At 41.0% G+C, this 14,340-nt stretch overlaps 4 protein-coding genes across 4 annotated transcripts; 2 read left to right on the top strand and 2 right to left on the bottom strand.

The window, feature by feature from the left end:
* Positions 1-326: 326 nt before the first annotated feature.
* Positions 327-6,750, bottom strand: LOC135342498 (thymus-specific serine protease-like). Its single transcript, XM_064539228.1, has 6 exons — positions 6,356-6,750; positions 5,414-5,721; positions 4,766-4,862; positions 4,412-4,520; positions 3,430-3,622; positions 327-862 (listed from the first exon to the last, which is right to left on the bottom strand). The coding sequence occupies exons 1-6, from the start codon at positions 6,706-6,708 to the stop codon at positions 459-461; spliced, it is 1,464 nt and encodes a 487-aa protein (XP_064395298.1). The 5' UTR covers positions 6,709-6,750; the 3' UTR covers positions 327-458.
* A 113-nt stretch (positions 6,751-6,863) lies between these two features.
* LOC135342507 (high affinity copper uptake protein 1-like) lies at positions 6,864-9,255 on the top strand. The gene is made up of 4 exons (XM_064539239.1): positions 6,864-7,025; positions 7,109-7,193; positions 8,437-8,626; positions 8,885-9,255. The coding sequence occupies exons 1-4, from the start codon at positions 6,975-6,977 to the stop codon at positions 9,132-9,134; spliced, it is 576 nt and encodes a 191-aa protein (XP_064395309.1). The 5' UTR covers positions 6,864-6,974; the 3' UTR covers positions 9,135-9,255.
* Positions 9,256-9,362: 107 nt separating this feature from the next.
* On the top strand, positions 9,363-12,419 carry LOC135342471 (uncharacterized). The gene is made up of 8 exons (XM_064539202.1): positions 9,363-9,622; positions 9,925-9,997; positions 10,060-10,258; positions 10,433-10,658; positions 10,936-11,019; positions 11,134-11,206; positions 11,413-11,629; positions 12,064-12,419. Exons 1-8 carry the CDS (start codon positions 9,500-9,502, stop codon positions 12,281-12,283), a joined length of 1,215 nt encoding a protein of 404 aa, XP_064395272.1. The 5' UTR covers positions 9,363-9,499; the 3' UTR covers positions 12,284-12,419.
* A 50-nt stretch (positions 12,420-12,469) lies between these two features.
* LOC135342506 (cilia- and flagella-associated protein 20) lies at positions 12,470-14,320 on the bottom strand. Its single transcript, XM_064539237.1, has 6 exons — positions 14,135-14,320; positions 13,993-14,072; positions 13,632-13,743; positions 13,103-13,291; positions 12,834-12,944; positions 12,470-12,668 (listed from the first exon to the last, which is right to left on the bottom strand). Exons 1-6 carry the CDS (start codon positions 14,216-14,218, stop codon positions 12,642-12,644), a joined length of 603 nt encoding a protein of 200 aa, XP_064395307.1. The 5' UTR covers positions 14,219-14,320; the 3' UTR covers positions 12,470-12,641.
* Between the last annotated feature and the right edge of the window lie 20 nt (positions 14,321-14,340).

Below are 14,340 nucleotides of genomic sequence, written 5' to 3'. Positions count from 1 at the left end.
GGATATGATGCCTAGACAATGTTGTCATTATTGTGGAGTGGTACAGTTGCTAGGAGGTAGTTGGGGAGAGATATTATTCAAAACATTCAAAAGGTCAATTGCCAACTGCCCACCAACATATAGCAGTGCAATTGACTGCCCACCAACATAGCAGTGCGAGGAGGAGTGAGATGATCTGTAACGGATAATGGGATTAGAGGTTTGAATGAAACCACCATGACTTGCACACCAACACACATGAGACCCTGTTGCTAGCCACAGACAAGATCCCAGGGTATCAAATTACATGCAGACGACATGCATGCACTTACAACAGATCAACAAGAGAAAAGCACTGCACATATTGCAATCCAGTAACACGTACAAAAGTGACCAAACATGAAAATAACTTAACAAGGCAAATATAAACAACACATAACTATATCAGCACACGATCAGCAAACAATAGACATTCGTCTCTACTGTAGCCAAGTCCCAATGGCTGCTGTAATGTTAGCTCTAGCCTGTGTGAGTTCTGAAGGGTCTTGTGGACTTGGTGGGTACATGTTGGCACAGTGGGCTGTTCCATGAATGTAGAAGGACCGCACACTTGGGCTAATATCGTTAACAACACTGAGCTGGTGCCAGGGGTCAATAGAGCCATTAGGGAACACTATTTTAGTGCCAGTGACATTTCTCCCCCCGTAGTGAGCGTTGGTCGAGGTGATGGCATTCTTTATTGCAGTCGCATCGATTTTGAACACTTGGTTGCAGACGTCGGTGTAGGAGAGGAGAGAGATGAGTTTGCCGAACGGTTGGTTCGTGGAATCAGTGGTTTGGAAGTACCCAAACTCTGTGCACGTCTGGTAGTACCACTGACGAGCTGCAGGGGAGGGATGGGATGGAGGTCATGTGACAGTCATGTGAGAACAATAGGGATGAATTGTAAACATAGACATGTTGGTGATTTGTGTGTTAGTGCCAGACATTGAGTTGCTATCATTCTGTGGTGACTGTAGTCTGGCCTCGAGGCTAACAAAGACCTATAAATAAACATGTCTGTGGGAAGCAAGTTCCTGAATTGGCAAAACTAGACAATCGAGTGATATACATATATAGTGTTAGGTACAGAGACTACTTAGTTATGAATTACAGATTTGTCGATTGGTAAAGTGTGCCAAGCCTTTGACTAGACATCTTTGTACATGGCACATTTTTAGCAGTGTGGTTTGGCATCTGAATTATAGGGCAATAGAAGGGAGTAAACACATCCCTAATACACCCTGTACACGATTTATTTGGTGAACCAAAACATTTTCGGAAGACAACACACACACACTGTACAATTGATCGACATTAGATGTAATATGATACATGTATAAGTACACTGATCACACTTCATATTCTCAGAAGATAAGGGACTTGAGTATCATCAGGGAACAGCTACACTGTGTAGTACACCTCAGCATAAAACAGGAGTGATACTTGCAGCCATTAGTCATCAATACAGCTCAGTTTACACACACAAACAGATACTTGAGGCAATCTCAATAACTTAAATGAAACCTAACCGTTCTCGCATTCTAAATACCTATACAGTAGTTTCACGGATAGTAATACTACCAAAGGAATAATGTGGGCTCACATTAAAAATAAAAATGAATATTAACAGCCTTGTCAATTCTGAGAAGTTGCAGCTGCTAAAAAGTGAGAATGTTGTGAAAACTGCCAACAAAACGAATACTGCCAATTCAATTACCCATCACATAATTATGATTAGCTACAGTGTTTGTGTGAATTAATGGCATTGAACATACAAATACAAGTAAGAACATGCTCTAATAGAGGAATATCTATGAGTGGCAACTAGCTGCAGCTGCCTGTACCATGTATAAGCATTGAACCTTTCAATCAATCGTACTATACGGTAGGCACTTTAAACACCAATTAACAATGTTCGTACAGGCTAGAAGAACGTGTACCCTTTGAACTATCAATAGGTAAATAATTACAAACAAATCATGTACATATACTTCTAACAGTGACTCGTGAAAAAACCAGTAAAAATTGTTTTTGTACAAACAGCATTTACATGTACGTATGTGTAGCCTCAAGCATTTAACCAGCTTGAAACAAGCCACACATATGCAATCACAGCCTAGGAGTGCTGCTGTAATACACAGCATTAGTTACTTTATTATGGCATGCACAGAACTACTGTATATGGTGAGATCAAATCTCTATGGCTATACCTGTTATATAGGGCTTGTAGCTATATGCAATAAAAAAAACACGTACTCTGTGGTTTCTGCATGATTACTTGGAGTATAAAATGCAGAGGAGGATCGTTAGAGTGTTTCCCTTGGGGGAAGAAGATGGAGTGCCATATGCAATAAAAAAAAACACGTACTCTGTGGTTTCTGCATGATTTCTTGGAGTATATAATGCAGAGGAGGATTGTTAGAGTGTTTCCCTTGGGGGAAGAAGATGGAGTGCCACGCTTAGTGGGTAATGCAGTATGCATGTTACTATAGCTACATTTGTAACAGTTACATGTAGACTCTTCCATGGTGAATACGACATATGGTTTCTTAGGTACATGCGATATGCATAATGGGTATTATTATGTCAGCATTCCAAATGCTTTAATTCACAGGTGAATATAATAGAGTGCTTAGGGAATTAGGCACAGATTGGCTCACATGATTACCAGCCTGAAATGCATAACAGAGATACTTTTAAGGCTCTCCACTGAATGGGATATGCTATAATTAGCACAGTGCATTCTCTACACCTAAAAGCTGACCCTGAAACGTTGTCACTGAGTATAAGGTTAACCCTCATTGCACAAGTGTAGCAGTATTTCTGTACTCTATAGCCTGGTTTTGTATGAGCTTGAACGAGCAAAGCTATACCTCAACGCAATGTCAAGCACCAAGAGTTCTATACATTGATACGAAAATGTACTTATTCAGAGCTTCATGAAAATTAATGTTACTACCATTGTCTTTTAATACTTTGTCCTTCTTTTTATACCCTGACAAGGTGAATTCTCTCATGGTGTTCACACTTACGTACGAACAATAAGAGCCTTTCAGGTGAGCACGTACAGTATATATACGGCCTGTGTACAATACAATAATATTATGATTATAGTGTCTCAGTAAGCGAGAACGAGAACCACGTGCTCTTGTAGCTGCTGTACTGCACTAGTTAAAGATCAGAATGCCCCGAGATGGTGCTAACATATACTATAAATCCCATTAATTGTGACACTCCACTGATCCTACCACCTCTCTTCTTGTAGACAGATATTTGGTACATGTATTATGTTTTTGCTAAACAAATTAATAACGCTTTATTAGTGTAAAATTACGGTAACAATTAATGTACATGTTCTTGTACGAATAGTGGATGCAATTAATTTTAGTGCCACTCCTAATTTCTCACCTCCTCCCATCACGAGCGGATGGGACCAGTCGGTAGTGCTCATCTCATTGATAAGGCTCTTGTAGTTACAGTCCAGTGATTCGTTGCCGCTCATCAGCTTGTTGACAGCTGCATACCTCATCACAGGGGACCCCAGCTCTGTGTTCACCATCACAGAGCACAGGACCTCGATGGTGACATTGTTGGCACGGCCCTGCACGGTGTGAGGACGTGAAGTCATGAGAACATACTGTAATTATTTCGCCCCTAGTGGGCTAATTAGCTGGGGTGTGTGTGATTTGTGTGTGGGGGGTAAGTACACTAGATCGATGCACACATGCCTATACAAGTAACTATTTTAGCATCACTTAGTAACACTAATGTTGGTGGTGATCTTGAGGCCACCATGCATGTACCTTGTACAGGGTCACTGAATGCCATTCATTTTTTCCATGCAATCAATCATAACAATGCCATTATGGACATACATTGCTTCCTACACGCAATCTTCTTTCCTTCCTTTTTACGTAATAGTAATTATCCTTTCCAAGAAAGAGAGGCTCTCATTCCTATTACCCTGAGTCACAAACTACTGTCATACGATCAAACTCCGTAGAACCTCACAGCTATTATAACCACCCTAGCAACAGATAGTGGACACATGTACGTTGCATGTATTTATGTTTCTACATAACCCAAAAATAAACGTTGTGTCCCTCCTCACACTACACCCCAAACAAACACACACGTTGACACATACCAGAAAATAAACATCAGCTAATAGCCACCACCAGTCATCACTTTCAGTCACTACTTCTTCTTTGATCTTATTACAGGAAGACTAACATAAGAATGTTCTTACAGATAGTATTTTCATAAAATAGAAGCTTTTCACTCTTACAGATTCATGATTGATTCCTTCCAAACTGGCATAGCGTAAACTCTAAAGTGCTTTGATCTCTCATGCTAGGGCCAACTGAGGGGAGAGCACTATAAGACCCACCTCAAAGGCCGTGTTGTCTTTGTTGTACTGGACCACACCCATGAAATTTCCGGCCAGATTCTGAGCAGCCAGTGCTACATCCATCTCTGACTCCAGAGGAGGAGAAATGCTGCAATGGAGGGGGAAATGGTGCAGTCAAGAATGTGATAAGAGGAAAAATGATTGTCATCAAGAGTATATACAATGTCATAAAGGGGGCAAATATTGAAACTGATGGTGGATACAAGTACATGTATATACATCAAAATTACAGCTTGGTTTTAAGTGACTGCTACAGAGATGGTACTGGTTGGTGAAGTGTGCATACATGCTACATGTATTATCAGTACAACTTCGATAACTATAGTAACGTACTTAAATGTTCTTTCAGCCATGCTCCAAGTGTTTTTATTACCGAGCCATGAGTCCACCTGGGTAGTGGCTTCCTTAATGGCGTTCACGCACTCAGCACCTGCATAAAGAGAACATACATGTATGGCCCAGGGGAAAGAGGGGCTCCATTCAATACAAAATAAAGGATGTGGACACCACCTCACCAGTTTCATAATGGTTAGTAAAAAGGATTGAGCATCTGTTTAAGACCACAAATGTTGACCCACCAAACCTCGGCATGGTTCCGGCTGACTACTTCATGTACATGTATGACTCACAACCAACATATGCTGCAGCTCTACCACTTCAAAAAGCAACTCTATCCATAACACACACACACACACACAAGACGTGCAGTGCATATATACTGTTATACTGATCGTCTGGGGTTACCACTGCACCATACAGACAATGCCATATTGAATAGATGATCCAAGGCTTAGGACAAACATTCAACATCCTACACTGCAAACAAGGATACGCTTTATTTACATTCATGCATTCACATCAACTGGCAGGACCAGCCAGAGTGTCCTATGCTATGAAATACATCGGCTAACGTATAAGGACCGCTTCAGCATCACACATTCCTTACCCGAATACAGTCCTTCCGCTTACACCACCACTCACCGTGAGAGGAAGAACCTAGAGAGGCAGACACCACTTCGAGGTACTGAGAGAAGTCTTCAATGGCGTACACTGGAGCACTGGTGGCCACTGCTCCCACCACTTTGTCAGGATAGAGCTGTCTCAGCCACCCAGACAGGGCACCAGAGTATGAGCCACCGAAAGAGACCCAGCGATTCTTGTCCGTTAGTTTTAACATGCTGGTCATAACTCCGATGAAGTAGTTGACGTCAGCGAGGGCCTGGCGACTGCTCAGGTATTTCATGTTGGACAGGGAGAGGTCAGAGGTGGGATGACTCTCCCCATAGAACCTGTGGGATGGTGGTACAAGTTATTAAGCAGCAAAGGAGTAAACATGCTTCTATAAAATTCCTGAAAGCAAAATACTTGTAACACACCATCGAATGGATCTAGCCACACATAAAGCACCTCAAATTGGACTCTGCTATAAATATTTGCTCTTAGAATGCTGTCTGGTATCGAACGCTTTAGATAACAATGGCATTAAATCTATATGTGCACGGCCAGGATTAGGGCAAGTTTGAATCTGAAATTTAAGAATAGCCATTGCAAGAAAATAGTCATTGTAAGGAAGGGCACCCCCCTCGGCCTCTAGCCTTGAGACCAGCCGTTTGTTATCTGAAAGAACACCTGGTCAAGTCCAATGTAGAAATTGTTTAGCTGAGTCAGCGAGTGGTTAGGCTTGAGTAGTTGTGAACATGATTACGGTAACCGCAAACACAACAATACTATAGATGACAATACTAGCTAGCTGCACGTTACTGTAAGCATCATAATGACATTCACGGGTAGTTATGGTTGTTGCGGGCAATTACCGGTCCAAAAAATTCCTGGACCAATTAGACAAGTTCTACATTGGAACTTGACCAGGCGTTCTTTCAGACAACGAACGGCTGGTCTTGAGCTACTCGGCCGGCCTCGTACCTGTGCTCAATGGTGATGACGAGTGCCTTGAACTTCTGTGCATTTATCATAATCTCTGTGTCTGCAACCAGCCATGCAGGATTATCCGGTCCTTCCCCTCCCAGCAACAGAAACACGGGTCCACTCTCTTTGTCCCAAAAGCTGTCGTTTGTAAAGTAACGTTGATTCCATGTGGTCTTTGAGTCCTTGTTGAAGTGGTCCAGGTACTGCACCATCCATTGTGGCTCTGGTAGCTTAACTCCTGGGGGTGTTGGAGGTGCTCGCAGGACTCCTCTCTGCAGAGGAGCTAGTGCAGCAGCACACGAGAAGAGAAACAGCAGTACAATAAAGTTCTTCATGTTCTTCAATCTCATGTGGACTGTTAATTGTAACTTGTAACTTTATTGATCCTTTACCAGTAGAAAATACTCTATGGTAAGGGTCATCATTATGAATGTGTGCAGGTTGTGACATGGTCGGTTGGCATAATAGATCTTTAGGATCTTTACCATCCGCTAAAAAAGCCCCATAATATTCTATTTTTAGTGTGATCGAGGATCTTTACCTCATCCAATGTTTATCTGATAAAGCTGAGTTGTCTTTGGATTCACTGTAGCTGCTGCCTAGTGATATAGTTATCATGGAGGACATGGATGATATGGGCATGATGATGAACTGCTCCAACATGTCTGTAAGTCAGCTAGATGGTCTAGCTAGGTGTGAGGAGCAGAAAACATTTGTTTGTTCATGTTCATGTTTTTCCCATACTTATAGATGGGTGGCATGAGGATGCAGTTTTACTTTGGTTTGCTACCAGAGGGCCTTCTCTTCACCACCTGGACCATCACGACTGCATGGGGTAAGCCATTGAATGGTTAGAAGACATTACCCCACTGTAAGACCTGTTAGCAATACTATGTGCTAAATGTCCAAATGTAGATGCCGTAAGTTGAGGTGGTATTACGGTAGTAAAGCATCTGAATCTTGGTGTAAGCTAAAATAATATATAAGCTGTAGGGTGTTTGATACTCATGTTAATATTTTAAAAAAGTGCCCTAAATCCACGACCAGTTCTCTCTGTTTGACCTTTATCGATAATTCAATTGTATTTCTGAATGATATTCATCATGCTCAGACAATGATAGCTTATATTGCAGAGTAGTGCACCTGTTGTCAGATGATGCTGACTTGTGACTCATACCAAATGAAATGTGCACTTATTATACCTTGGTGCGCATGCGCAAGCGAGGTATACGGTAGTGTGTTTATGTGTCTATGTGTCTGGTGTCACAGGTGTGTCTGTGTGTGTAGACTGCTACAGCTGCTCAAGGATCAATAAAGTGCAAGAGTTTCTATAAGGCTTCTAGTCATGTTTTATTTCATGGATTTGTAAAATAATGCTTCGTTCCTCGAGTTATGCCTAGTTTTGCTTACTTTGAATGCCATTGCAGCCTTTTCAAACGAGTACGTAGAATAACTTGTCCACGGAGTGTTGCTACTCTACTTAGTAGTTAGCTCTGCACTAGAACGCCAGCTATTGGTAGCTGCAAGAGTGAGAAGAGAGCTGCAAGGCTCTAATTAATTTTTAGACTTGGAATTTTGGCATCGATCGTTTTTAATAACAATCATGGTCGATCATTACCCACTATTTGAGTTTTGTTATAGATACCTTTGCTCTGCTTTTGCCCTAGAACAGTGAGCAATTTTTTCCATTAATTATAGTGGGATCTTGCTTTTTGGAGAGTGTGATTCTGGATTCTGCCTTTGCATGCAGTAAAATTAAAATGTTTATCGTGATAATTTATAATGATAGATAGAATTAGTTATGTAGCTTTGACACCTCACTGAGGCATCAGCAGCACCTGCGGTGCTTTCATTATTAATATCAGTAGTGCCATTCCGTAAATATGTACAGTGGAAATGAACCCCTTAAAAATACACATTTGAGAATAGACCATTATGGAGATGTTCACAAACCATTCATTTGAGAACTGCGATACAATCGCAGTTACATGTAGCAGTGTGTTACCAAATACAATCTTATTGTTATTATATCTTCATGCAGTCTCTTATGGGCTCTTTCTCTCCTCCCACACCTGCAGATATGGTTGGGAGCATTATAGCCATTCTTGCATTGGCTTTAGCTTATGAGGGACTTAAAAGTGTGAGAGAGTTTTTGATGGTACACGATCAGAAAATAAGACAGAGGAATAAAAAGACTCAGTGCACCAATGTGCAGACACTCAATGAGAAGGGTCCACTGATATGCAAGGAGAAGCAATCTCCGCCATGGTGAGCATAGTGTAGCATTGAACAATAAATAACAACAACAAAAATATATTATTGATAGCATAGCCCTGTAGCTATGGACTTGGGCCGTGTACATATAGAAGTTAGTTATAATTATAGTATTGTGATTATAGGTTGAATGACCGATGGCCCTTATTTTAATGGCACTCTACCGTTAGTTCCATTGTTACTCTAAAGCGGTTACCACTTCAAACAATACGGTAGTGTGCAATGTAAATCATCACCTGACTGCATCTATAGGATGGTGTCTGTCAAAACGATTGCTCGTGAGTACATCAACATGTTCCACATACTGCAATCGATCCTACACGTGATACAAGTTGGACTGGGCTATCTTCTGATGCTGATAGCCATGTCCTACAATGGATACCTGTTCTTGGCCGTGGTATTTGGGGCAGGACTCGGGTACTTTATATTCGCTGTGTTCAGAAAAAAATCATCACCAACTGCAAAGACTTTTGAAGAGGATAATGAACACTGTAACACTTAATATTGAGAATTATTACAAGCCCTGTTTGTATGTAGATTGTCGTATTTCTTGTAAGTATAATTTTTTGATTTTGGTATCCTATTGTAAATTTACACACACAGTATAATTATTATCGCAGTTGTGTCCCATAATAGGCCCTGGAGTTTCTCTATCAGAAGATTTGCATAGTACCAACAGTAGTACCCAAACAATGTTCTTCATCCTTGTTTGTAAACCATTGTGAACTTATCCATTTTAGCTGCCTGTTCACCACCACATGATCCCCTACTTTGGCAAAGCTTTATAATAAGTTTGCTAGTAGCTAGTCTAACAGTGTTGCTCTAGTGTCTCCTTTAGCTGTGTATCACTCAGAATTCAGTGAGACCATGGACATGCCGATGATGAATACTGACATGCCCATGAATAATGACATGATGATGAACTCCAATGGATCCATGCCTATGGACATGGACATGGGGATGGGAATGGGAATGCATATGATGATGCAGGTGAGTGTGCATGTGTGTGCATGTGTGTGTGTGTGTGTGTGTGTGTGCATGTGTGTGTGTGCATGCGTGTGTGCATGCGTGTGTGCGTGTGCGTGTGTGCGTGTGCGTGTGTGTGTGTGCGTGTGCGTGTGTGGTGTGTGGAACACTCTAATTAAAAGCTAAACATGCCAATGGATGCATAGTTTAATTTGTTTCTTGTGTTACCACTATCAAAAGCGGAGTATAAATCTACCTATCATCATGCATGTAATTGTAGCGGTATCGTTGTTTAATATCATGCTGTGTGTTATTGCAATATACAGATGACATTCCACTTCAGTCACACTGTGCCCATGGGTCTGCTCTTTCGCTCCTGGACTATACAATCAGTGGGAGGTAAATTTTATTTGTATACATTGTGTGTAGAGATTCAATCATGCAAAATCACCTTGCTGCAGATTTGGTTGGAGCAGTGGTGGCTTGGTTCATTCTAGCTATCTTCTACGAGGGTCTGAAAACACTTCGTGAGTACTTGTTCTATCTGGACAAGCAGCAGTGGAAGAAGTTTAATGCCTGCAAATGTGAGCCTGTGGCCTACGACAAGAGTATAGAGGCTGTTAGCAGTGTGGACACTAAGGTCGAGGAGGCTAGTAAAGGGTGAGTCAATAATAATATAGATTCCAGAACAACACCAGCAATAACTTATTATAACTAATATTGTATAGCTGCTTGCAATGTAGCTAGAGATCTGACACAAATTAAATATCAAGGTCCTCCCTCAGCAAGCTTTTAAACGACTTGCATGCATGTCACTGTCTCCTTATTTCACAGACAATCCAAGCTCAAGTATTACACTGTGAGTTTCTCAATGCACCTCCTCCAGTCTGTCCTCCACGTGGTGCAAGTTGGCTATGGATACCTTCTCATGCTGGTCACAATGACATACAATGGATGGCTGTTCCTGGCTGTGATCTTTGGTGCTGGTGTTGGCTACCTCGTTTTCGCTAAGGGCCGTAACTTCATGGGAAACCCGAGGGAACAGAATGAGTGCTGTCATTGAGTAACGTTTTTTTATTCGTGGTTTTACGTTTTAGTGAGTGTTGAGTGTCTTTATAAGCTAAGAGTTGAACTCTTTCCTAGACTGATACAGCTTTTTTTGTATTGAGGCTTTCTATGTGTGTATATGATATCTAATAATGTGCATTGTGAAGATGCACACTTATGTCTTCTGTGAATGAATCCGCCCACGTCTTATTTGTAGAAGGACACACCCTTTTCCTCAAATAATTATTAGGCATTCTTCGATCAAAGAGGTTGTCTTTTAACTGTTAAAGGTAATATTTAGCCTCTTAGGGTACTTTTCAGGCCCTGTATTGATCATGGATACGATGGATCATAATGATTCAATGCATATGGCGGTGAGTGATTGAGTCTTAGCGTTTTATAAGAGTGAATACCAGCCCAACACCATTGTGACTGACATAGTAGTACAGTCTATTGTGCATGTGACTGATAAGACTTTCTCTATACAGATGACGTTTCACTTCAGTCACACTGTGCCCATGGGTCTGCTGTTCAGCTCCTGGACTGTACAATCAGTGGGAGGTAATCTAACATAACAACTGTTTTACCTTTCATCCTATAATTAAGCTGCCTCTAGTACATACACACACACGCACACACACACACACACACACACACACACACACACACACACACACACACTAGATATAATAGTACAGACAAACACACGACGTACACTCTCCACGTGACGTCTGTATGACTACTCACGATACATTCCTCATCTACAGACATGGTAGGAGCTGTGGTGGTTTGGTTCATATTGGCCATACTTTATGAGGGGGTTAAGACACTCCGAGAGTACCTCATCTATCTGGATATGAAGCATTGGAAAAAATACAATCGTGGTCATGGTAGGAGCTGTAGGGGTACCAGCATCGTTAACTCGACCGACAAGTCGGCTCTGATAGTCAGTGAGAACTGTGATGGTGGATCAGCCAATAAAGGGTGAGTCAGTACAGTAAGCTGTTGTGTGCATGCGTTGTGTATTAATAGACTGTTTTGGTTAGCTGCAAACATCTGTTGTAATGTGCTCACTAAACATGGCCATGTTTATTCATTGAAAGGAAGTGCATGAGGTTCCATGTTCACACTGACAACTGTTTGTCTTTTAATGCGAAGCTGGTTCGCTACATTAAGTTTCTCTGTGTCATGTCGTTAACGAAACGCTTTTATAATCTCTATGGCTTGTTAATAGTGCTAGTCTTTGCTTCACGTTAACAACCGTGTTACTTTGTGTATGGTACTAATTGTAGATAGCATACTTTAAATTCAATGCAGCATATTTGGTTGGGTACTAGTAGCTACATCCTCCTAATTTCTAAGACCTGTTGATCACTGTGTCTTTTGAAATGTGTACATATTTTTCTCTTCTATTACAGGTTGAAGTACTACACTGTCAGCATTTCAATGCACATTGTGCAGTCATTTCTCCATGTGTTTCAAGTTGGCTATGGCTACCTTCTCATGTTAGTGGTGATGACATTTAATGGATGGCTGTTTCTGGCTGTGATCTTTGGTGCTGGGATTGGCTACTTTGTCTTTGCTAAGAGTAGGCATCTCATGGGAAACTTTAGGGAACAGAACGAACATTGTCATTAATTAATGGCATCCTTTTATTGATACCGCCTCTACTTGTTGTCAAGTTTTTTGTTCAACCAGGAGTAGATCTTGTCTACTCTTGCCATAATTAATTTTGTATGGATCAGTATTTCACATGTATTGTTAGAGTTTCAAATGTATGTCTTAATGCGTAATTGGCCAAAACCCTTTTGCTATGATTATAGCTGAGCTTTATTACAAGTAGATGGCAATTAACAAGTATGACGGATTGAACAATGTATGCATGTAATAGGTGAAGTTATGAGCATAAAACAATTTTTCACCATCATGTACTCGTAAGTGTAAGTACGTAAGAGTGTTACTGTACACACAAATAAGTGACAACATGTGTGGGTGGTTATGACTGCAGTGGGGCTGCACCTCCCTGCAGAGAGAGAGAGAGAGGAGACTAATACAGTGAACAATTACTCGTGAAAATAATTAATAAATTATCCATCAATAATAATTATAACAAACACCAATAGCTCAACATAGGTGATGAGTCCAGCATACGTATACGTAGCAAAAACGTTATGTACGTAACACTCACTTTATCCTTGTTGTGCACTGGCAGATAGAGCTTGAACTCTGCTGGCAGCTCCTCCTCAGAGTACAGACGGTCAGAGAAGTAAACCCTTCGAATACGACAGTTGGCATGGATCTAGAGGCAATGGGTTGTAAACAATAACAGTAGATCGTGTAAGAATTGACTGCACACTGCTTTCGAAGTTACTATTGGGAGAACACACAGAAAACAAGGCCACTAATTGATCTTGAATATCTGCTATGAATAACTATACAGCCGGGCTCATTACTCACCTGGACCCTAAGAGTCTCAATGTAGTTGGTTCCGTAGGCCCTCCTGGTGAAGTCAGAGAGGTTGAACTGGATCTGGTTCCACCCATCGTCCAGTCTCATGGGCATGGTGCAGATGAACGGTTTCACTCGGGTCGTTGACTGGTAGTTGGAGGCTCTGAATCGCCGACGGACATTTTTGTCATCCAAAACCTAGCATAGGAAAAATATCTTAAAACAGTACATGTATAAGTGCACAATCATCTAGCTACATGTAAAAGATAGTGAGAATAAAGTTGATCCACCAAGTTTTTCGCTATGCAACATACATACTATATTATTTCAAGTGGTGTAAAAACTTACGTGTTTCTTACTGATTAAGCATGTACCGCAAATATTTATCACATGCACGCATGCGCCAAAAGGCTGTAGTCCACAAAAATTAAATCCGCAAAATCCTTTCTAATGTATTTCAGCAAAAGTTTATACCCTCGAAATAATTATACCCGCTATACGGTACATGCACAGTTGTACGTAGCAGGTATGCAGGTACCTGGACTTCAAAGGTGAAGTACTTCTTCATATTCTTGATAATCATGACCAAGAAGGGTAGCTTGATCCCAAGGAACTGCTTCTGGTTAGCAGGGCAGCACACATACGTTGTGCTGTGGGGAGATGCACAGTATAAATGTTAGGTATTAAAATGAAAAATGGGGTCCAAGACCCGCTAACAATTCTTGCCTACATACATGCACATAGCGATGGTTAAAGTAATTCTTTACAACTGCACCAGAGGTTGTGTATTCAACATTGATTGTATGTACGAGGATTATGTGTGATTACATTACATGTACATGAAACTTCAAAGGGGCTGTGTAATTATATCACCCAACATTATATGTACCTGCACTCACCTTACGTTGGTCCCTACAATCTCCAACACTAATGACTGGATGTCGTTATCAGTTATCCTCTTTATGTGACCATTTCTAACCTGAAGAAAAAGCATAATCGTGTACACATGTGGTGAGAGTGGAAGGTTTCAATAATTCTCACCGTTTTATCCCATATCTGCAAGGGCTTGCTGCCAATACTGTAGAGTATGGATAGAAAGCCTGACTGGAAGGTGTTCTTGAACATAGTTGATTGCTCACAATAATAAGAAAACGAAAAAAGGACTCAAAATCTAAACTGTAAATCCGAAACGGTTGCTAAGTAACTCGGTGGGTATCAATTAGAACGTGCACACTATAATTAAAGTG

Source organism: Halichondria panicea, chromosome 10 (assembly GCF_963675165.1).
Source record: "Halichondria panicea chromosome 10, odHalPani1.1, whole genome shotgun sequence".
Lineage (NCBI taxonomy): Eukaryota > Metazoa > Porifera > Demospongiae > Suberitida > Halichondriidae > Halichondria > Halichondria panicea.
This window is presented reverse-complemented; position numbering and strand designations above follow the sequence as displayed.